The following is a 23,282-nucleotide window of genomic DNA, read 5'->3' on the forward strand; positions in this document are numbered from 1 at the left end:
GATGGATTTGCTTGAGCCTGGGAGGTTGAGGCTGCAGTGAGCTGAGATGGTGCTACTGCACTCCAGCCTGGGTGACAGAGCAAGGCTGTCTCAAAACAAAAATTGAGGCCGGGCGCGGTGGCTCAAGCCTGTAATCCCAGCACTTTGGGAGGCCGAGACGGGCGGATCACGAGGTCAGGAGATCGAGACCATCCTGGCTAACACAGTGAAACCCCGTCTCTACTAAAAATACAAAAAAAAAACTAGCCGGGCGAGGTGGCGGGCGCCTGTAGTCCCAGCTACTCGGGAGGCTGAGGCGGGAGAATGGCGCAAACCCGGGAGGCGGAGCTTGCAGTGAGCTGAGATCGGGCCACTGCACTCCAGTCCGGGCGACAGAGCGAGACTCCGCCTCAAAAAAAAAAAAAAAAAAAAAAAAAAAAAAAAACAAAAATTGATTGGTATTCATATTCTGAGCCATAATACATTCTACCTGCCATTTCCTATCCTAGAGAGAAGGTAATTTTACTTTAAAGGTTAATCAGGGCCAGGCGTGGTGGCTCACGCCTGTAATCCCAGCACTCTGGGAGGCTGAGGCAGGTGGATCACTTGAGGTTAGGAGTTTGAGACCAGCCTGGCCAAAATGGTGAAACTCCAGCTCTACTAAAAATACAAAAAAAAATTAGCCGGGCGTGGTGGTGGTGGATGTCTGTAATTCCAGCTACTCGGGACGCTGAGGCAGGAGAATCTCTTGAACCCAGGAGGTGGAGGTTGCAGTGAGCAGAGATTGCGCCACTACACTCCAGACTGGGCAACAAGAGTGAAAATCCGTCTCAAAAAAAAAAAAAAGTTATTCAGCTTGGACCAAGTCACACTTGTTGAACTAGTTTCCTCAACTATAAAACTGTAACGGCCCTGGCCAGGCACAGTGGCTCATGCCTGTAATCCCAGCACTTTGGGAGGCCAAGGTGGGCGGATCATGAGGTCAGGAGATGGAGACCATCCTGGCTAACACAGTGAAACTCTGTCTCTACTAAAAATACAAAAATTAGCTGGGCGTGGTGGTGGGCACCTATAGTCTCAGCTACTCAGGAGGCTGAGGTACTTCAGCCTGGGTGAGAGCTGTCTCTTAAAAAAAAAAAACAAAAAACTGTAATGGCCCGAGTCTGCTGTATGGACACTTAAATGGCAGTTACAGACATTTCTCCAAAAGAATTTCAAGGCCTGGGCTGGGCGCGGTGGCTCAAGCCTGTAATCCCAGTACTTTGGGAGGCCGAGACGGGTGGATCACGAGGTCAGGAGATCGAGACCATCCTGGCGAACACAGTGAAACCCCGTCTCTACTAAAAAACACAAAAAACTAGCCGGGTGAGGTGGCGGGCGCCTGTAGTCCCAGCTACTCGGGAGGCTGAGCCAGGAGAATGGCGTGAACCTGGGAGGCGGAGCTTGCAGTGAGCTGAGATCCGGCCACTACACTCCAGCCTGGGCGACAGAGCGAGACTCCGTCTCAAAAAAAAAAAAAAAAAAAAAAACAATTTCAAGGCCTTACCCTCATTCTGACTCTAGGATAATTCTTAGGTTGTATCCCACAACACAGTGACTTGTACCTATGTTCATCTTCATGTATTTACCACCTCATGGTAATTATTTCCATTCATTTTTATCATACGACACTAAACTATTTGATTCCTCCAGTGGGACATTTAAAGGATGTGAAAGGCCTTGGTCTTCTCAAACACATCTGTATTTGCTCATGGAATAAATCCAGATGTGACCTAAAGCCCAGCTAGTACCTGAGCTTGTTTCTGACATCAAAGGGAATTATCAAAATGTGAAACACCTTCTGCCTGACAATTCTGTTATCTTTTACAATTAATACTTGTCAGCCTGGACAATTTATTTCCAGTATCATGCTAAAAATCTCCTTGTTGTGTGATTCTTTTATTTCTTGACATGCACACGTACATGGATAAAAAAAGTATGTATACCTAGAAAAATGGACTCCAAGCAAAAATGGAAAACATGTTTCCATAAGCTTAGATTTCCTGGTATATTACTCCTAAACCTAAGGTAGAAGTAATGCATTGTTCACTTACATGCCCACTTTTCTAACCCAAGCTAAGGGCTGGAAAAAGAAACTCAGTCCCAAGTAAATATGGGAAACCATAGCAGTGATAAAACCTAAGATTTCTCAGAAATAGTCTTAAGTGGGAAGCCTCTAATCCTACCTGGACAGTGCTTTCCTGTGGGTTTCTCAGCATGAGTCCAAACCTCACAAAGCACCTTCAAAGTCTGGGCTACCCAGTATCACAAGTACAGCAGTAGGTCCAATAGCTGGATACAGGGGCCAAGGAAATAATGAAAACAACAAATCAGGGATCAGATGCTGAGACTTCCCCTTGTGTTCCACAGTTGGAAGAACATGCAGCTGGACCCTAGGTAGTTTTCCGCTTCTTGGCAGATGGCCGCTCAAATACATCTCGTACCCCAGCTGCCTTTTGTTTGAAGAACTTTGTGTTCTGGGCACTCTCTTGGCCCCAAGCTGAGTCAAAGGAGGTGGTATCTTGATCCACAAGGTGAGTGTATTTGGTGCGACCTGAGCGTCCAAAGTTCTTGACCTGAGGGAAGGACGGATCATGAGTTACACCACCAAACCAACCATGCCTCAGCTATCAATACATTACTTTTCTCTCTGTCATGTTATTAAAGATCCCCATACCTGCATGACTTTAGGAAGAATGGTTTTATTGAAATGATCCTCCAGGGTAGGAGCACTGAAATCTCTCTTGTATACTTCTTCATCCTCATCCTGTATAAAAAAAACCTTATCAATCTTATGGTTTTATTTCCTATATATTCAAACCACAAATTTATTAAACTCTACAATGAGGGACACAAAGAAAGCAGAGGGTATTGAGCCTTTCTTCAAGAGCTTACGTCTAACTGAAGAGATGATACTGTTTTTTTTTTTTTTTTTCTGAGACAGATTCTCGGCCTGTTGCCCAGGCTGGAGTGCACTGGCGCAATCTTGGCTTACTGCAACCACTGCCTCCCGGGTTCAAGCAATTCTCCTGCCTTGGCCTCCTGAGTAGCTGAGACTACAGGTCCATGCCACCACACCCAGCTAATGTTTTGTATTTTTAGTAGAGACGGGGTTTCACCGTGTTAGCCCAGATGGTCTCGATGTCCTGACCTTGTGATCTGCCCGACTTAGCCTCTCAAAGTGCTGGGATTACAGGCATGAGCCACCACGCCCAGCCAAGATGATATTCTTTTTCTTTTGTTGTATTGTCTTTCTCTCTTTTTTTTTCCCCTGAGGCAGGGTCTCATTCTGATGTCCAGGCTAGAGTGCAGTGGTGTCATCACTGCTCACTGCAGCCTTGACCTCCCAGCATCAAGCGATGCTCTCACCTTAGCCTCCTGAGTAGCTGGGACTACAGACTTTCATGAAACTATGCCTAATTTTCTCCTTAAGTGTAGATGTGTCTTGAGGGTTGTCTTATTCTCTCTGCACTCAGTGTGTTAGTTTACTCATGTGACTTCAACTCTGCATAGGCCTCTCAAATCTCCAATCCTGGATTTTCTACTGGCTTTCATATATCATAAGTTGGATATTTTATTGGGACTTGAAACTCATGTCTAAAGTGAAAACCATTTATTAATACCTAACCTTTCCACATCAACCTCCTCTCTTTAACTTTTCTGTTAGTAGGACCAGCATACTCTTCGATTACCTAGATTCAAAACTGAGTAAGTGTGCATTCCATTAGTTGCCACATCTTACAAACTCATCACCTGCGTTATTAGTTTTCCCTACTATCAGTCTTACATACTGTCATTGCACTGATGTTTCTAAACTGTAACTCATTATAATCTTTGCCTGGCCCAAAAAACTTTAGTGGTTCTCTATTAAATGAATGCAACTCCTAGGCTGGGCGCAGTGGCTCACGCCTGTAATCCCAGCGCTTTGGGAGGCCAAGGCGGGTGAATCACGAGGTCACGAGTTCAAGACCAGTCTGACCAACATGGTGAAACTCTGTCTCTACTAAAAATACAAAAAAAATTATACCTGGTGGCATGCACCTGTAATCCCAGCTACACAGGAGGCTGAGGCAGGAGAATCGCTTGAACCCAGGAGGTGGAGGTTGCAGTGAGCTGACATCGCACCACTGCACTCCAGCCTGGGCGACAGAGTGAGATTTCATCTCAAAAATAAATAAATAAATGAATACAACTCCTCTGTGTAGTAATCAAGGCCAAATATTATACAGCCTTAATCCACCTTTTCAGTTCTCTTTGCCACTTCCCTTCACAGCTGATGCCTTCTGCCTCCACTCCTGCTGGTCTCCACCTGGAATGTCTTCCCAGCACTGAATGTCAAAAAGTCTATACATCTTGGCCGGGCACAGTAGCTTACGCCTGTAATCCCAGCACTTTGGGACATGAGGTGGGCAGATCACTTAAGGTCAGGAGTTCAAGACCAGCCTGGCCAACATGGAGAAACCCCGTCTCTACTAAAAATACAAAAACTAGCAGGGCGTGGTGGTACACGCCCGTATTCCCAGCTACTTGGGGCACTGAGGCAGGAGAATTGCTTGAACCCGGGAGGTGGAGGTTGCAGTGAGCTGAAATCACGCCACTGCACTCAAGTCTAGGTGACAAAAAAACAAAAAACAAAAAAAACCATACATCTTAAATGCTTAAATGTTACAACCTTTATGTCAACCCTTTCAATCTTCTACCAAATATAATCTCTCTCTCGTTAGAACTCCTACAGTACTTTACTCTTACTTATGTTACAGTGATTATGTATTCTCGCTAACAGTGCTGAACAGTTAGTTACCTTTGCATAGTATATGCACTAAAGGTTACTTACTCAATGAAATAAACAACATTAGTAAGGCTGGATCCAGTTGCTCTTGCCTGTAATCCCAGCACTTTGGGAGGCCAAGGTGGGAGGATAGTTTGAGCCCAGGAGTTTGAAACTAGCCTAAGCTACATAGCAAAACCCCATCTCTACAAAATAAAAAAAAAAAAATTAGGTGTGGTGGCACACACCTGTAGTCCCAACTACTCAGGAGGCTGAGGCAGGAGGATTGCTTGAGCCCAGGAGAATGAGGCAGTAGTGAGCCATGACTGCACCACTGCACTCTAGCCTGAGTGATAGTAATATTACAATGCTGTGATACAGATTTATAAACACATATGCTGAAGGAATTAAAGATACCACTATCTTGTTTAAGAAAGACTTTTAAAAAAAATTTCTTTTGAGACAAAGTCTTGGTCGGCCACCCAGGCTGCAGTGCAGTGGCACCATCACAGATGACTGCAGCCTCAACCTCCCGGGCTGAAGCAATCCTTCCACCTCAGCCCCTCGATAGGTGGCACTACAGGCATGCACCACGCCTGGCTAATTTTTGTAGTTTTTGTAGAGATGGGGTTTTGCACATTGCCCAGGCTGAACTCCTGGGCTCAAGTGATCTGCCGGCCTTGGCCTCTCAAAATGTTAAGATTACAGGCATTAGCCAATGTACCCGGCCCACCAAAGGACTTTCACATACACTTTTCTCATGTATCTTAACTAGCAATGAACTGCTTCTCTAAGAAGCTTGATTATTAAAGCTGCGAATTGCTTAAGCAAAGAAACTTTATGACTGAAGCAGTACAAGAAGTAATTCATAATCTCCACTGAATAGAAAGCCACATCTGGTGGAAAACTACGTAAGCAGACAGTTCCTGCTAATCAGATAGACCTGAAACTGATTTTGGAAGGTGGTAGGGAAGCTACCACTGAAGTTTTAACAGCATCTGCAGTGAAAAGCAGGAATTCAGTTGCAGTGGGGATATTTAGAATTTGCCACACAGCACTTGAAAAAGCTAGTCTAGTTTTTGGTACAAACTGCTTTAACACTAGGAAATAATAAACCATACAGGATTAACAGATTGCTATTTTGATCTTAGTCTTTATATGAAAAACAAAGATGATGGCCCTCCACCTAATGGTTAGATAATAAACCATTCTTTTGGTTACTCTTGGGTACTGTCAGTTCAGAATGAAGTGAACTTTCTACCACACAAAAGTGAATTAATGTAAAGCTATTTGCAGAGTTTGGTTTTCACAAAGTGGAGGACCTAATTCATCCCCTATCTATACAGATCACTTCTCTATTTCATTTCCTCAATTTATCTAAGGCTGAGGACAATAGCTCATGCCTGTATTCCTAATACTTTGGGAGGCTGAGGTGGAAGGATTGCTTGAGGTCAGAAGGTTAAGACTAGCCTGGGCAACATAGTGAGACCTGGTCTCTACGAAAAATTTTAAAAAAAAATAGCCAAAAAAAAAAAAAAAAAGTGCCAGGTATGGTTGTGCATGCTTATAGTCCCGGCTACTCTGGAGGCTGAAGCAGGTGTATCCCTTGAGCCAAAAAAAAAAAAAAAAAAAGGCTATTACATCATTTCCTCTTTTTGAGAGTTGGAGCCAAAAGAGAGAACAGTTGATGCTACTTCTATAATCCAATTGCTGATGCTTTTCTCTGAGTTTATATTGTTCAGAAGGAAAAAACAAATGAGAAAGCTGACCATTGGCCAGTGGAAATAACATTCCAGAACATTCTTGAAGAGAAAAAATAATTCAGAGTTTCTGAGTTATTCCTACTGCCCGATTTTCTGACTCTCTTTTCACTTCTTACCATGAAGAAGGCACCCCGGTGATAATACTTCTGTAAGAACTTATATTTGCCCTTAACAGCTTTGTTGGTAATGACTTTGCCATTTGCCCGAAGTTCAGCTCTCCTCTCTTCCTCAGTCAGGTTTCGCATGCGTTCAATTTCTGCTTTCTCCTTTTCAAGCCTGTCCAGGGAGCAAAACAATTTATTGGTACTGTTACAGCTTCAGAAAGACCAAATTATCGAAAATAACAGTCCCATGTCATTTCAAGTATTAGTCACCTTCTTTAATTCTAGTCATTGCCTATTAGGAATCAAGATCAAGAGCTCAATAAACAAAAGGGTGAGTTAGTCTTCATTATGTTTGCCAGACTAGGTATTGCCAACTTCCAAAAGTTGATTCTAGCTCTTTTGACATTCAGACATACTATTATTGCTGGGTTTTGCAACATTACGAATTCTCTTTCCCTAAAAAGTCTTCTCAGCTTTAAAAAAAAAAAAAAAAAAAGTGAATTTAAAATAACTGTCAAAGGCTTTGCTGGTATTCCTTTATGTAAGTGTATCATAATCATATAGGTGCTTGCATGTCATAAACCAAAGATTACCATCATTAATTAGATTGCAGTAACTTTTTTTTTTTCTGGTAACGGAGTCTTGCTCTGTTGCCCAGGGTGGAGTGCAGTGGTGCCATCTTGGCTCGCTGCAAGCTCCGCCTCCCAGGTTCACACCATTCTCCTGCCTCAGCCTCCCAAGCAGCTGGGACTATAGGCGCCCGCTTCCACGCCTGGCTAATCTTTTTGTATTTTTAGTAGAGACAGGGTTTCACTGTGTTCACTAGGATTTTGATCCGCCCACCTGTGCCTCCCAAAGTGCTGGGATTACAGGCGTGAACCACTGTGCCCGGCCAGATTGCAATAACTTTTTTTTTTTTTTTTTTTTTTTGAGGTGGAGTCTCGCTCTGTCGCCTGGACTGGAGTGCAGTGGCTGGATCTCAGCTCACTGCAAGCTCCGCCTCCTGGGTTTATGCCATTCTCCTGCCTCAGCCTCCCGAGGAGCTGGGACTACAGGTGCCCGCCACCTCGCCCGGCTAGTTTTTGTATTTTTTTTAGTAGAGACGGGGTTTCACAGTGTTAGCCAGGATGGTCTCGATCTCCTGACCTCGTGATCCGCCCGTCTCGGCCTCCCAAAGTGCTGGGATTACAGGCTTGAGCCACCACGCCCGGCGATTGCAGTAACTTTTTAGCCAGTGTTGGGGAGAGAGGGGGTGATATCCCTTTTCTCCAAAAAAATGTATATACACACATAATTTTGTGTACAATTGTATTTTATTTTTTAAATTTTTTGAGATGGAATCTCATTCTGTTGCCCAGGCTGGAATGCAGTGGCACAATCTCGGCACACTGCAACCTCTGCCTCCCAGGTTCAGGCGATTCTTCTGCTTCAGCCTCCTGAGTAGCTGGGATTTACAGGCGTGTACCACCATGCCCGGCTAATTTTTGTATTTTTAGTACAGACGGGGTTTCACTATATTGGACAGGTTGGTGTCAAACTCCTGACCTTGTGATCTGCCCACCTCGGCCTCCCAAATTGTTGGGATTATAGGCATGAGCCACCATGCCCGGCCTTGTGTACAATTTTAAAGGGCACTTGGACTCCTACTCCTTCAGGTCCAGGATAAAAACCTTAGAAACTACAGGCTGAGGGCTCATGCCTGTATTCCCAGCACGTGTGTGGTGGCATATGCCTGTAGTCCCAGCTACTTGGAAGGCTGAGGCAGAACTGCTTGATCCCCAGGGGGTGGAGGTTGTAGTGAGCCAAGATTGTACCACTGCACTCCAGCTTGGGCGACAGAGTAAGACTCTGTCTCAAAAAAAAAAAAAAAAAAAAAGGAAAGAAAAAAGAAACTACAGGCTGAGGATGGAGTTATCTATTTATCGTGTGCAGCTCATATTGAGGCAAGTTTTCTTTTTTTCTTTTTTCCAGATAAGAATCTCACTCTGTCACCTAGGCTGGAGTGCAGTGGCGCTTTCTCAGCTCACTGCAACCTCTGCCTCCCGGGTTCAAGCGATTCTCTTGCCTCCACCTTCCAAGTAGCTGGGAATAACATGCACACACCACCACACCCAGCTAATTGTTGTATTTTAGTAGAGATAGGTTTTCACCATGTTGGCCAGGCTGGTCTTGAAATCCCAGCCTGAAGTGATTCGCCTGCCTCAGCCTCCCAAAGTGCTGGGATTATGGGTGTGAGCCACCACGCCCAGCCTAGAGTTACCTATTGATGGTTTCCTTTGTAATCTGGGATTACCCTCTTATACCTAATAATTTATAGGAATGAGTGATGCAGCTCAGAAATGATTCTGCTTGGGCTGGGTGTGGTGGCTCATGCCGTAATCCGAGCACTTTGGGAGGCCGAGGCAGGTGAATAACCTGAGGTCACGAGTTCGAGACCAGCCTGACCAACATGGTGAAACCCTGTCTCTACTAAAAATACAAAAATTAGCCAGGTGTGGTGGCACATGCCTGTAATCCCAGCTACTTGGGAGGCTGAGGCAGGAGAATCACCTGAACCCAGGAGGCGGAGGCCGCAGTGAGCTGAGATTGTGACACTTCACTCCAGCCTGGGTGAAAAGCAAAACTCCATCTCAAAAAAAAAAAAAAAAAAGGATTCTGCTCTAATGTAGTGTAGATTATTTAAGTGCCACAAATTCTTCCCCTCACAGTATGCATGCCCCTTTTCAAAAAGTATGACTTTGCTGCTTCTCCTATCCAGAGGTGGAGTCTGTTTCTCCACCTGCTTAAAGCTAGGTTGGCCTTGTGACTTGCTTTGACCAATATGTGGCAGGATTGATGTATGAGTTCTGGAACCTAAGTGTCAGAAGACCTTGCCCTCTTAGAATGGTACCCTGAGACTACTATGTAAGGAAGCCAGTCTAACCCAGTGAAGGATAAGTGAGGCATCCTAACTGATAGCCACCACCTACTACTAGACATGTGAGTGAAGCCCTTTTAAGTTTCTAGCCCAGTCAACTATCTAGCTGGATACAACGACATAAGTGAGCCCAGGTGAAATCAGTAGAGGAACTGTTCAGCCAACCTCCAAAATTGTGAAAAGTAATTGTTTTTTCAAGTCACTCAATTGTGGGTTGGGTTGTATACAGTAAGAGATAACTGCTAACAGTTACTAATTTTTGTGTCTACTAGGAAACTAAAGGGAGCACTGGCTGGCACTCTATTATGGACACACATCGACAAAGTGTGTTTCTCTTCCCTGATTTCACTGTTAACAAGTGAAACTCACATTCCAATTATAGGAAACTCACCCAGCAGCAAGAACTCTGAAGATGGCTAGAATGGAACTCACAGTAGGTGATGAGTCTCAGAGCTATCCTACTAGAAACCTATTCCACTAGCAGCATTAACTCTAGGTTCATCTTTTTACTCACGCTTCTCGATCTTCTCTGTCCCTCTTGATTCTTTTTAGCTCCCGAACTTTCCATGCCTCATATTCCTCCTCGTCATTTTCATCATCAGTATTGAGTGCATCCAGTGCAGCCAAGGATCGCTTGTTCTCTTCCAGCTCTTTCTTGGTTTCCTCTTCGACAATCTGGGTAGGGAGAACAATTTGGCTTGGACTTCCTTACTCTTCTCAGACAAACCTGATTACACTATTTCTTATACTCAATCCTTGCAACCACTCCCCAGTACCTTGAGTGTGTACTTGCGCCTCTCCTCTGCCAGGCGCTTTGCTTCCTGCTCCAGCTCCTTCTGTTTCAATGCTTCGGCTTCACGTTCTTGAACTGTCACTCGGTCCTTCCTGCATCACAGAGGTCCTGTTAATTGCCTAAAGTCCTTAGAGTGGAATGCTTTGTTCCCCTAGACCTAGTCCCATCCAAATCAGACAAAACCAAACTCTTTGGCTCTATTATTTTCAAAGAGCAAAAAACGTTGAGTCATCCCAGGTCTTTTTTTTTTTTTTTTTTTTGAGATGGAGTCTCACTCTGTCTCCTGTGCAGTGGTGTGATCTCAGCTCACTGCAACCTCTGCCTCCTGGGTTCAAGCAATTCTCTGCCTCAGCCTCCCGAGTAGCTGGGATTACAGGCGCCTGCCACCACACCTGGTTAATTTCTTTGTATTTTTAGTAGAGATGGGGTTTCACCATCTTGGCCAGGCTGGTCTTGAACTCCTGACCTCGTGATCCACCTGCCTCAGCCTCCCAAAGTGCTGGAATTACAGGCATGAGCCACAGTACCTGGCTATCATCCCAGGTCTTTGGAGCACTAAAATCATGTTCATCTTTGAGAACTGCCTGGACAGCAAAGAACTTACTGGCCTGTAAGTAGTAGGATTTCTAGCCATCAAGAAAGGAATAGGAATTTGCTCGTTGAGTTTAATTTTGTGATTAAAAATATATGGCCTTGGCTGGGCGCGGCGGCTCATGCCTGTAATCCCAGCACTTTGGGAGGCTGAGGAGGGTGGATCACCTGAGGTTGGGAGTTCGAGACCAGCCTGACCAATATGGTGAAACCCCCCTCTATATTAAAAATACAAAATTAGCCAGATGTGGTGGCGCATGCCTGTAATCCCAGCTACTAGGGAGGTTGAGGCAGGTGAATCGCCTGAAACCAGGAGTTGGAGGTTGTGGTGAGCAGACATGACGCCATTGCACTCCAGCCTGGGCAACAAGAACAACACTCCGTCTCAGAAAGAAAAAAAAAAAAAAGGCCTTGGACAGATATATGCTATATAACTGAAAAAAGAGATGTGAAAACAAACTCAGGTTCTCTGCTAACACCAAGATATTCCTCAGCAGCTCGTCTGGCAAGGCTACAGCACTAGCAAAAGCACTTTCACTCTGCTTAGATTTCAGAATAGCACAACAGAAAACAGACTTTTGTTTCCACACCTGGAAAGTGGTAATTAAGTGGATTCAGATCTGGCTTGTGAGATACTTACTTTCGAATGAAGACTGGCTTAAGGCGAGGCTCCATCTCATCTTCACTGTCTGTGTACTCTTCATACTCAGACTCTGATTCTGACTCCTCTCCAGAACGTCCCTCATCTTCCACTTCCATGACTTCCATCTCTTCATTTTTTCTCTCCTGTGCTCGCTGACGCATCATGCCACGCCGCCGCTCTATTTCCTATCAAGTCATATACGTAAGCCAGTCAGTCAAATGGCCTATGGCTTTTTGTTTTAGTCTCATCAAACCCAACAAATTCAAATGTAAAAAAATACAACTTAGTACGATTCTATTTTTAGTTCTATCCCAACAAACAAGGAACATGATCAGAGTCCTGCCAAAAGCAGTGATCTCATGTTTTTAAGGCTTCAACAAATGAGCACTGGCGTCAACTTTTTCTTATAACCAGAAAAAAACTTCCCATGTTCCTTTATCATACCTCATCATCAATTTCCTCCTCCTCTTCTTCACTGCTATCTTCTCGTTCCATGCGCCAAGCATCTCCTTCTACTTCTGAGTCACTCTCTCCTACCACTTCAGGTTCCACTATTTTCCGATGTCGAGCCAATCTGAAAAGCAGTATCTCCAAATGTAACACCAATGTCATAAAAATGAAGTAGCATCAACTGCATTTCCATAGCCACACAGTATATTATGTTTGCCTTCATTAATACTGAAGTCTTTTTTTTTGAGGCAGGGTCTTGCTCTGTCACCCAGGCTGCAGTGCAGTGGTGAGATCTTGGCTCACTGCAACCTCTGCCTCCCAGGCTCAAGTGATCCTCCCACCTCAGCCTCCTGAGTAGCTGGGACTATAGGCATGCCAGCACACATGGTTAATTTTTGTATTTTTTGTAGAGAGGCGTTTTTACCATGTTGCCCAGGCTGGTCTTCAACTCCTAGACTTAGGCAATCTGCCCGCCTCAGCCTCTCAAAGTGCTGGGATTACAGGTGTGAGCCACCATGTCCATCCAATATTAAAGTATTGAGGTGAGGGAAACTGAGGTACAGATTAAAGAAACTAGACTAGGATGTCAGAGCAAATAGTCAAGTTGGGCCTGAAATACTAACTAAACGTATGTTGAGGCATCCTAAGGCACCACAGCAAGCCAGCAAACTCATAGGGATGCATTGGGATTTTTTTTGAGACAGAATCTCAGTCTGTTACCCAGGCTGGAGAGCAATGGCGTGATCTCGGCTCACCACAACCTCCCCCCAACCAGGTTCAAGCGATTCTCCCTGCCTCAGCCTCCTGAGTAGCTGGGATTACAGGCGTGCACCACCACACCCGGCTAATTTTTGTATTTTTGCTAGAAAGGGGGTTTCGTCATGTTGGCCAGGCTAGTCTTGAACTGCTGACCTCAGGTGATCGCCTACCTCGGCCTCCCAAAGTGCTGGGATTACAGGCGTGAGCCACCAAGCATGGCCTGCATTGGGATATTTTCAATAGCTCAACGTAATTCAGTTTCAACATTAAGTCACACTACATTCCTTTTGAGAATATCGTATCTCCGTGAAATTGGGTTTTGGTGGCTGCTGTGGTAAAAAGTAAGTATAGCGTGAAAATCAATATAAAACAAGACATGAAAAAGTGACAGTGCTGATTCCAAGGTCTGAAAGGCTGTCAGTGTCCAATAGGCACACAAATTCCACTAGTAACTGTGGTTATGTGAGAATGAATAAGTGTTTTTTTCCCCACGGGCACTGTAATTTTTTCTTTTTTTTTTTTTTGAGACGGAGTCACACTCTTGTCACTCAGGCTGGAGTGCAGTGGCGTGATCTTGGCTCACTGCAACCTCCGCCTGCCAAGTTCAAGCAATTCTCTGCCTCAGTCTCCCAAGTAGCTGGGATTACAGGTGCCCACTGCCATGCCTGGCTAATCTTTTTGTATTTTTTTTTTTTTTAATCTTTTTGTATTTTTAGTAGAGATGGGGTTTCACCAAGTTGGCCAGGCTGGTCTTGAACTCCTGACCTCGTGATCCACCTGCCTCGGCCTACCAAAGTGCTAGGATTACAGGCATGAGCCACTGCGCCCGGCCATGGGCACTGTAATTTTCAAGTGGCAAAGTTATTAGGACATAAATACTTATTAAGTTACTTGGCTCTAACTACTTACTAACTAAAATAAACAGAACTGTTTTGGCCCAGGAGCTCTGTGAAAAAAACCCCTGGGATAATTATGAACGGTGAAAGTTCAGGACCCCTGGTCTGCTCTATTAAGGTAATGTCTCAATCAATATATAACATACAAAATCCCTCACTGGGAGGCTCTCTTTCTACCATGAGACCTTTATGAGGTCTTTTCTCCTACTTCAGTGTCATTTCCCCTTATTAGCATTTAGAATAAGCATATGTATAAAATCAATTTATCAAAGTTTATAAAACATCTTTGTGCTAAAAAGACTCCCCTCAACAGTCAACGACTAGTCTGTGTTTTCTATTCCCATAAGGAGTTGAGTAGGTCCTTTAGGCCAGAAGTAACCTGCTGTTTTCTAAAGCTGCCACTTTGTAACTTTGGTCATGTAACTTTCTTAGCCCCTTTGTGCTCTTAGTTTCCTCCTTTTGTGAAATGGGGATAACAGCACCTATTTCATAAAGCTATTGTATGGATTATAAGAATTAGCAAATGTAATGTACTTGGCAGTACTATTCAAGTATTAGCTATTATTATTAAGCTGTAGAGGTTCATGTTCAAGTAAAACACAATCACAGACATTACCTCTCTTCCACATCTTCACTAATACGGTTCTGTAAACGCCGCAGCCGGGGGTCACTAGATGAATCCTCCTCCTGTTCCTCAGGCTCTGCTTCTTGTTCTTTGGCTTTCTTAATGAACTGAAATTCTTCATCCTCCTCATCTGAGGACTCCATAGGGGCATAGTCTGGCCTCTTTCCGGACACATAACGCTTTACCTTCACTTTTTCCATTGAAATCTCACCTGGGTGAGAAAGATAACTTACGTTTCAGTAGCCTGTTTCTCAATGTGCTTCATCCCATCATGGCCTTTGCAAATAGAGCCCTTTATTCATAGTAGACAAGAGTCTAAGCAGGAGAAGAAGAGAGCCACTACCCAACCATCTATTCATCTAATGGTGTTTTCCTACAAAGGCCAAGTCATGAGACTGCCTCCTTGTGAAAGCCAACACTGATGATAACGAGGCTTACCTTGAGTACAATGAAGTGGAGGAAGGTAGGCAGTGAAACAGTAGGAAAAAGTCCCCCGCAAAAAGGCAGACTGCATCCATCATAAATTCATGGCATCACACCTCAACTATACCCTTAAACAAATTATTTGTAACAGTGCCCACCACATACTAAGGATGATTTCTGCAGTAACATAAAACTAAAATGCTGCTCAGGCATTCTCGTAGTTCCTTCTGGGATTTCCATGGCAGCCTTTATAACATATTGCCACATGACTCAATATTCTAATCTTACCTATTTCTACCTTCTTTTCCTTTACCTTATGTGTTATGAAACCTGCAAGAGTAGGTAATCTGTTATAAATACAATTCTTCTTTTTCTTTTTTTTGAGACGGAGTCTCGCTCTGTTGCCTAGGCTGGAGTGCAGTGGTATGATCTCGGCTCACTGCAACCTCTGCCTCCTGGGTTCAAGTGATTCTCCTGCTTCAGCCTCCTGAGTAGCTCGGACTAAAGGCGTGTGCTACCACGCCCAGCTAATTATTTGTATTTTTAGTAGAGACGGAGTTTCACCGTGTTAGCCAGGATGGTTTCCATCTCATGACCTCAAGATCTGCCCACCTCGGCCTTCCAAAGTGCTGGGATTACAGGCGTGAGCCACAGCACCCAGCCTACAGATATAAACAATTCTAGTCAACAAAGAGAGACAGTGAAAACTAACCAACTTATTTTATGAGTATAACCTTGATAACCAAATTGGACAGTTCAAAGGAAAACTTTAGGTGGATTTCACTTACAAATACAAAAATATTAAATAACATAAAAGCAAATTTATCCCAGTGATATAAAAACTACCAAAAAAAAAAAAAAAAAACCCGAAACAAAAAACCCCTAAGCCAACACAACTTATCAGAATTTAGCCCAAGACTACAAGGATAGTTTAACCTTAGAAAATTAATGAGGGGGCCAGGTGCAGTGGCTCATGCCTGTAATCCCAGCATTTTGGAAGGTTGAGGCAGGAGGACTGCTTAAACCTAGGAGTTCGAGACCAGCCTGGGCAACAAAGTTAGACCTCGTCTCTACTAAAAATAAAAAAACTAGCCGGGCATGGTGGTATATGCCTGTGGTCCCAAGCTATATGGGAGGCTGAGGTGGGAGAATCACTAGAGCCCAGGAGGTTGAGGCTGTGGCGAGCCGTGACCACAGCAAGGCACTCACTTCAGCCTGAGTGATAAAGTGAGACCCTGTGTCAAACACAAAAATATATATAGCTGGGCACAGTGGCTCATGCTTGTAATCCCAGCACTTTGGAAAGCCAAGGTGGGCAGATCAGTTGAGGCTAGGAGTTCGAGACCAGCCTGGCCAACATGGTGAAACCCCATCTCTACTAAAAATACAAAAATTAGCCAGGCGTGGTGGCACACACTTGTTAATCCCAGCTACTCAGGTGGCTGAGGCAGGAGAATCACTTGAACCTGGGAGGTGGAGGCTGTAGTGAGCTGAGATCATCCTGTTGCACTCCAGCCTGGGCAACACAGGAAGACTCTGTCTTTAAAAACAAAAAAAACCCCAAAAATATATATGTAGATACAGACAATGGGAGGGAAGCAATATACTATTTTTGCTTTTGTAAATTTCATTTTTATTTATTATTATTATTATTATTATTATTATTTTTGAGACGGAGTCTCACTCTGTCGCCGGGGCTGGAGTGCAGTGGCCGGATCTCAGCTCACTGCAAGCTCCGCCTCCCGGGTTCACGCCATTCTCCTGCCTCAGCCTCCCGAGTAGCTGGGACTACAGGCGCCCACCACCTCGCCCGGCTAGTTTTTTTTTTGTATTTTTTAGTAGAGACGGGGTTTCACAGTGTTAGCCAGGATGGTCTCGATCTCCTGACCTCGTGATCCGCCCGTCTCGGCCTCCCAAAGTGCTGGGATTACAGGCTTGAGCCACCGCGCCCGGCCTTATTTATTATTTTTTAAAAGGTAGAGAAAGGGTTTTGCTATGTTGCCCAGGCTGGCCTTGAACTCCTAGCCTCAAGTGATCCTCCAGCCTCAGTCTCCCAAAGTGCTGGGATTACAGATGTGAGCCATCTCTCCCGGCCTACTATTTTTTAAAGTCACATTTAAAAAAAAATAATAGATACAGCAGACTTTATACTTAATGATAAAACAATAGAACCATTCTATTTATGTATTTATGTATTTATTTATTTATTGAGATGGAGTCTCGCTCTGCTGCCCAGGCTGCAGTGCAGTGGCACCATCTTGGCTCACTGCAACCTCTTTCCCCCGGGTTCAACCAATTCTCCCTGCCTCAGGCTCCTGAGTAGCTGGAATTACAGGCGCCCACCATATGCCTGGCTAATTTGTGTATTTTTTAGTAAAGACAGGGTTTCACCATGTAGGCCAGGCTGGTCTTGAACTCCTGACCTCAGGTGATCCGCCAGCCTCAGCCTCCTAAAGTGCTGGGATTACAGGTGTGAGCCACCACGACTGGCCAGAAGCATTCTCTATAAAAATCAGTGGGCATCCAGCTGGCCATGGTGGCTCACGCCTGTAATCCCAGCGCTTTGGGAGGCCGAGGCAGGCGGATCTCAAGGTCAGGAAATCGAGACCATCCTGGCTAGCACAGTGAAACCCCGTCTCCACTAAAAATACAAAACAATTAGCCGGGCGTGGTGGCGCCTGTAGTCCCAGCTACTTGGGAGGCTGAGGCAGGAGAATGGCACGAACCCGGGACCTGGAGCTTGCAGTGAGCTGAGACAGCACCACTGCACTTCAGCCTGGGCGACAAAGCAAGACTCCATCTCAAAAAACAAAAACAAAAACAAAAACAAAAAATTAGCCAGGCGTGGTGGCACGCACCTGTAGTCCCAGCTACTTGGGAGGCTGAGGCAGAAGAATGGCGTGAACCCGGGAGGCGGAGCCGAGATCACACCACTGCACTCCAGCCTGGGCGATAGGGCAAGACTCTGTTTAAAAAAAAAAAAAAACAGGCCGGGCGCGGTGGCTCAAGCCTGTAATCCCAGCACTTTGGGAGGCCGAGACGGGCGGATCACGAGGTCAGGAGATCGAGACCATCCTGGCTAACACGGTGAAACCCCGTCTCTACTAAAAAATACAAAAAACTAGCCGGGCGAGGTGGCCGGCACCTGTGGTCCCAGCTACTCGTTAGGCTGAGGCAGGAGAATGGCGTGAACCCGGGAGGCGGAGCTTGCAGTGAGCCGAGATCCGGCCACCGCACTCCAGCCTGGGCGACAGAGCGAGACTCCGTCTAAAAAAAAAAAAAAAACCCCACAAAAAATAAAAACAAAAATCCAGTGGGCATCCTAATGTTGTCCCTATCACACCTTCTAGTCAACACTGTATTATGGTTCTAATTTGGGCAATAAGGAAAAGTTATAAGGATGTTAAAGGAAGAAACTGTCGGCCGGGCGCAGTGGCTCAAGCCTGTAATCCCAGCACTTTGGGAGGCCGAGACGAGCGGATCACGAGGTCAGCAGATCGAGACCATCCTGGCTAACACAGTGAAACCCCGTCTCTACTAAAAAATACAAAAAACTGCCGGGCGCGGTGGCTCAAGCCTGTAATCCCAGCACTTTGGGAGGCCGAGACGGGTGGATCACGAGGTCAGGAGATCGAGACCAGCCTGGCGAACACAATGAAACCCCGTCTCTACTAAAAAAATACAAAAAACTAGCCGGGCGAGGTGGCGGGCGCCTGTAGTCCCAGCTACTCAGGAGGCTGAGGCAGGAGAATGACGTAAACCCGGGAGGCGGAGCTTGCAGTGAGCTGAGATCCGGCCACTGCACTCCAGCCTGGGCAACAGAGCGAGACTCCACCTCAAAAAAAAAAAAAAAGAAAAAAAAAAGGAAGAAACTGTCATAATTTGCAGATTATATGGTTGTCTTTGTAGAAAACACAAGATAACAAATAGATAAGCTAAAAGAGTTCAGAAAAAATGCTAGATAAAAAACTTATTTCTAAAAATAAGCATACCTGTACATTAGCTACATATAATCAGAAAGTACAATTTTATTTTTATTTATTTATTTTCTTGAGACAGGGTCTCACTCTGTTGCCTAGGGTGGAGTGCAGTGGCGCAATCATGGCTCACTGCAGCCTCAACCTCCTAGGTTCAAACCGTTCTGCCTCAGCCTCTGAAGTAGCTGGGACTACAGGCGGGCAACACCATGAAGGTCTAATTTAAAAAAATTTTTTGTATAGACAAGGTCTCACTATGTTGCCCAGGCTGGTCTTGAACTCCTGGGCTCAAGCGATCCTCTTGCCTAGGGTCTTCCAAAGTGCTGGGATTACAGGCATGAGCTACCACGCCTGACATATTTTCTACTTTTTGAGAAAGGTCTCACTCTGCTACCCAGGCTGGTGTGCAGTGGCATGATCACAGCTCACTGCAGTCTCAACCTCCTGGGCTAAAGTGATCCTCCCTCTTCAGCCTCCCAGTAGCTGGGACTACAGGCAGGTACTGCCCAGGTAATTTTATTTTTTTGTAGAGCATTGTATTTTTTGGGGTCTCGCTATGTTGCCTAGGCTGGAGAGAATACAGTGTTAAAATACCATTAATAGTCACAAGTAATCTATAAGATACTGAGGAATAAATCCAACAAACAATGTACAAGGATTTTAGGAGGAAAAATATATAATTTTATTGAAAGATAAAAAAGATCTAAATAAACGGAGAAATATTTTATGTTCAAGGATGAGAAGATGGCAACTGCACCTGAATTAACCTATAAATGTATAATCTATCATTTTAATGCAATTCCATTAAAAGCTGTCTCCAGGCTTATCCCAAAATCATATGGAAGAATAGGAGGCCCCCAAATACCAAGACAATGCTGAAGAAGAATAAAACTGATGGGGGCTGGGAAGGAGGGGTGGGGCGTAGTTTACCGGATATGTCACTGACCCAGGAAGTACACAGAGATCAATGGAACAGAGTAGAGAGAAGAAAAACAAACTTATATGAGAACTTGAGTATACTATAGGAATGGCATTAAAAATCAGTAGAGAATGGATGGGCTAATCCATCAACTGAGAAGGGACAACTGGCCAACCATACAGTAAAATTAGACCTCTAACTTCCACCACAGACACAAAAATTCCAGATGGATTAAAGACCCAACTATGAAAAACATATTTTAAATATTTACACTCCCTACTGGACTGTAAGCTTCCTAACTTATAATGTCTTGTATAAGTGTGTATTGAATTCAATTTAATATATACAAACACTCAGAAGATAGAAAACCTTTACAATATCAGTATCTGTGATCTCAGTGCAGGGAAGGATTATTTTTTAAACGATATACAAAAAAAAAAAAGCTAAAACCATAAAAGATCAAGTTGATAAATCTGATAATACTAAAACTAGAAACATCTGTGTAAGAGAAGACTCCATAATTAAAAGACAAGCCAAAAAATGAGGAAAAGGATACTATAGATTTGGAATATATAAAAACAAAGCAAACAAAGTGGGTGACTGACAGAAAAAGGTAATTCACAGAAAAGAAAACCTAGAGAGTTTATTAGACACATGAACAAGATGCCCAGCATTGGCTAGGCACAGCAGCTCACGCCTGTAACCCCAGCACTTTGTGAGGCCCAGGCGGGCGGATCACGTGAGGCCAGGAGTTTGAGACCACCCTGACCAACATGGAGAAGTCCCATCTCTACTAAAAATATAAAATTAGCTGGGCATGGTGGCCCATGCCTGTAATCCCAGCTACTCAGGAGGCTGAGGCAGGAGAATCGCTTGAACCCGGGAAGTGGAGGTTACAGTGAGCCGAGATGGTGCCATTGCACTCCAGCCTGGGCAACAAGAGTGAAACTCTTTCCTCTTTCTCCAAAAAAAAAAAAAAAAAAAAAAAAAGCCCAGCGTCACTAGTAATCAGGGGAATGCAAATTAGAATAATGAGACACCATTTCAACACCTGTCAGATTGGGCAAAAAATGTAAAAATTTGATATAACCAAGTGTGTAGATGATGCATATATGGGAAATAAAGCTCTTAGGTTCTCGAAGTTTGTTTTCTTTTCTTTTTTGAGATGGAGTCTTGCTCTGTCGGTCAGGCTGGAGTGCAGTGGCGTGATCTTATCTCAGTGCAACCTCTGCCTCCCAGGTTCAAGTGATTCTCTTGCCTCAGCCTTCCAAGCAGCTGGGATTACAGGGGTGCGCCATCACACCTGGCTAATTTTTGTATTTTTAGTAGAGACAGGGTTTCACCATGTTGGCCAGGCTGATCTTGAACTCCTGACCTCAGGTGATCCACCTGCCTCGGCCTCCCAAAGTGGTGGGATTACAGGCCTGAGGCACCATGCCCAGCCTTTGTTTTAAGAGACAGAGTCTTGATCTGTTGCTCAGGCTGGAGTGTAATGGCACAATCATAGCTCACTGCAGATTTGAACTTCCGGGCATAAGTGATCCTCCTGCTATGGCTTCTTCCAAGTAGCAGGAGCACATCACTATATCTCGCTAATTTTTAATGTTTTTTTGTTTGAGATGAAGTCTTGCTCTTGTCCCCCAGGCTGGAGTGCGATGGCACGATCTCGGCTCACCACAACCTCCGCCCCCCGGGTTCAAGTGATTCTCCTGCCTCAGCCTACCGAGTAGCTGGGATTATAGGCGCCTGCCACCACACCCAGCTAATTTTTGTATTTTTAGTAGAGACAGGGTTTCACCATGTTGACCAGGTTGGTCTTGAACTCTTGACTTCAGGTGATCCACCCGCCTCAGCCTCCCAAAGGGCTGGGATTACAGGCGTGAGCCACCAAGCTGGGCCTTAATTTTTAATTTTTTCTGTAGAGATGGGGGGGGGGGTCTCGCTATGTTGCTCAAGCTGGTCTTGAACTCCTGGCCTCAAGTGATCCTCCTGCCTCAGCCTCCCAAAGTGCTGGGATTACAGGTATGAGCCACTGTGCTCCACAAATTCTTATGTTCTTACAACTTACTTTGAGGAGCAATTGGCAGCAGGTACTAAATAATGCTAGTATTGGCTACAGAATGACAAATGCAGAACTGTGTTTTTTTTTTTTTTTCCTTTTTTGAGACAGAGTCTCACACTGTGGCCCAGGCTGGAGTGCAATGGTGCGACTCTCTGCTCTCTGAGCAGAGAGGTCTCTGCTCTCTGAGCAGAGAGGTCTCTGCTCACTGCGACCTCCACCTCCCGGGTTCAAGCAATTCTCCTGTCTCAGATTCCTAAGTAGCTGGGATTACAGGCACCCACCATCATACATGGCTAATTTTTTATATTTTTATTAGAGACGGGGGTTTCACCATGTTGACCAGGCTGGTCTCGAACTCCTGACCTCAGGTGTTCTGCCCGCCTCAGCCTCCCAAAGTGCTGGGTTTACGGGCATGAGACACCATGCCTGGCCGCAGCACTTTTTTAAACAACGGGACAACCACCTGCCCCTCAGTAGGGAATAAACTGTGGATTACACTTTATTTTATACAATGGAATTCATAAGCTGTTAAGATGAATGAATTAGATGTATAGGGATTAAAAGATACTTCTTAAAAGCCATGTTGAGACTAGACACGGTGGCGTCTACTTGGGAGGCTGAGGCAGGAGGATAGCCTGAGCCCCAGGAGTTCGAGTCCAGCCTGGGCAGCATAAGTAGACTTCTATGGAGAACAAAAGAGGGACCGTATCCCGCACAATGCCCTGCCAACAGGCAGTTTCTATCTATCTAGTCTGATATTATGTATATATTCTGCTATATACTTAAGTTCCTAATTATTAGATTTATATATATTTAAGTTCCTTAGTAATTATTAGACTAATAATACATATATTCTAGTATTTATATGTAATTAGTGATATTATATTCTAATCATTATATATATTAGAACAAAATCATGTATTCTAGAATACATGTATTAAACATATATATTCTGATATATACTTAATTTCCTAAGTAACTAATATTTTAATATATGTAATATACATTATATGTATGTAACACTAGTCTAAGGAATTTGTGGAGGCTAAGAGAGGTGCTTGCTGAATATGAAAGCAGGCGACAGGAACAAGATCGGATGCAAGGGGATGGGGGTGGAAAGGTCCAAGAACTTGGGAGCCAGATCTTAAGAGCTGGAGGGGTTGGAGTGGTGTGTCCGGGAGAGGTCTGGAGGTTGCTGGGGCCGGAAGGGGTTAAAATTCGACTGGGAAGAGGGTGTCCGCACCGTACCTTTCTCATTGCGAACTGGGACGGCCCCAGCCGTAGACTGAATGGGCGGTTGCTTCATGAGAGCGCTTGGGACCGACATGTTGATGGCAGCGACGGTGATTCCCGAAACTTGACTAACTCCAAACAGTGAACACCAACAACGTCAACGAAGAGAAGAAATTCCTTCTACCTAAGTCCACGAACACAGCTGCGCGACTGATAGAGAAACTACTTACGGCTGAGCTAGATAAACCGGAAATACGTGACGAGAGGATTGTGGGATGGTGGAGGACGTTTGGGCGCCCACAGCTAGGAAGTTGAGTCTGTTTCTGCGCATGCTCATCGGC

At 44.7% G+C, this 23,282-nt stretch overlaps 1 protein-coding gene across 1 annotated transcript; it reads right to left on the minus strand.

Annotated features, from left to right (window-relative positions):
* Nucleotides 1–1,855: 1,855 nt before the first annotated feature.
* Nucleotides 1,856–23,268, minus strand: MFAP1 (microfibril associated protein 1). Its single transcript, XM_010385241.2, has 9 exons — nt 22,957–23,268; nt 14,319–14,538; nt 12,042–12,171; nt 11,595–11,782; nt 10,347–10,455; nt 10,085–10,245; nt 6,666–6,825; nt 2,696–2,785; nt 1,856–2,594 (listed from the first exon to the last, which is right to left on the minus strand). The coding sequence occupies exons 1-9, from the start codon at nt 23,033–23,035 to the stop codon at nt 2,412–2,414; spliced, it is 1,320 nt and encodes a 439-aa protein (XP_010383543.1). The 5' UTR covers nt 23,036–23,268; the 3' UTR covers nt 1,856–2,411.
* Between the last annotated feature and the right edge of the window lie 14 nt (nt 23,269–23,282).

The sequence above is a fragment of the Rhinopithecus roxellana genome, chromosome 5 (genome assembly GCF_007565055.1).
Source record: "Rhinopithecus roxellana isolate Shanxi Qingling chromosome 5, ASM756505v1, whole genome shotgun sequence".
In the NCBI taxonomy this organism is placed as follows: domain Eukaryota; kingdom Metazoa; phylum Chordata; class Mammalia; order Primates; family Cercopithecidae; genus Rhinopithecus; species Rhinopithecus roxellana.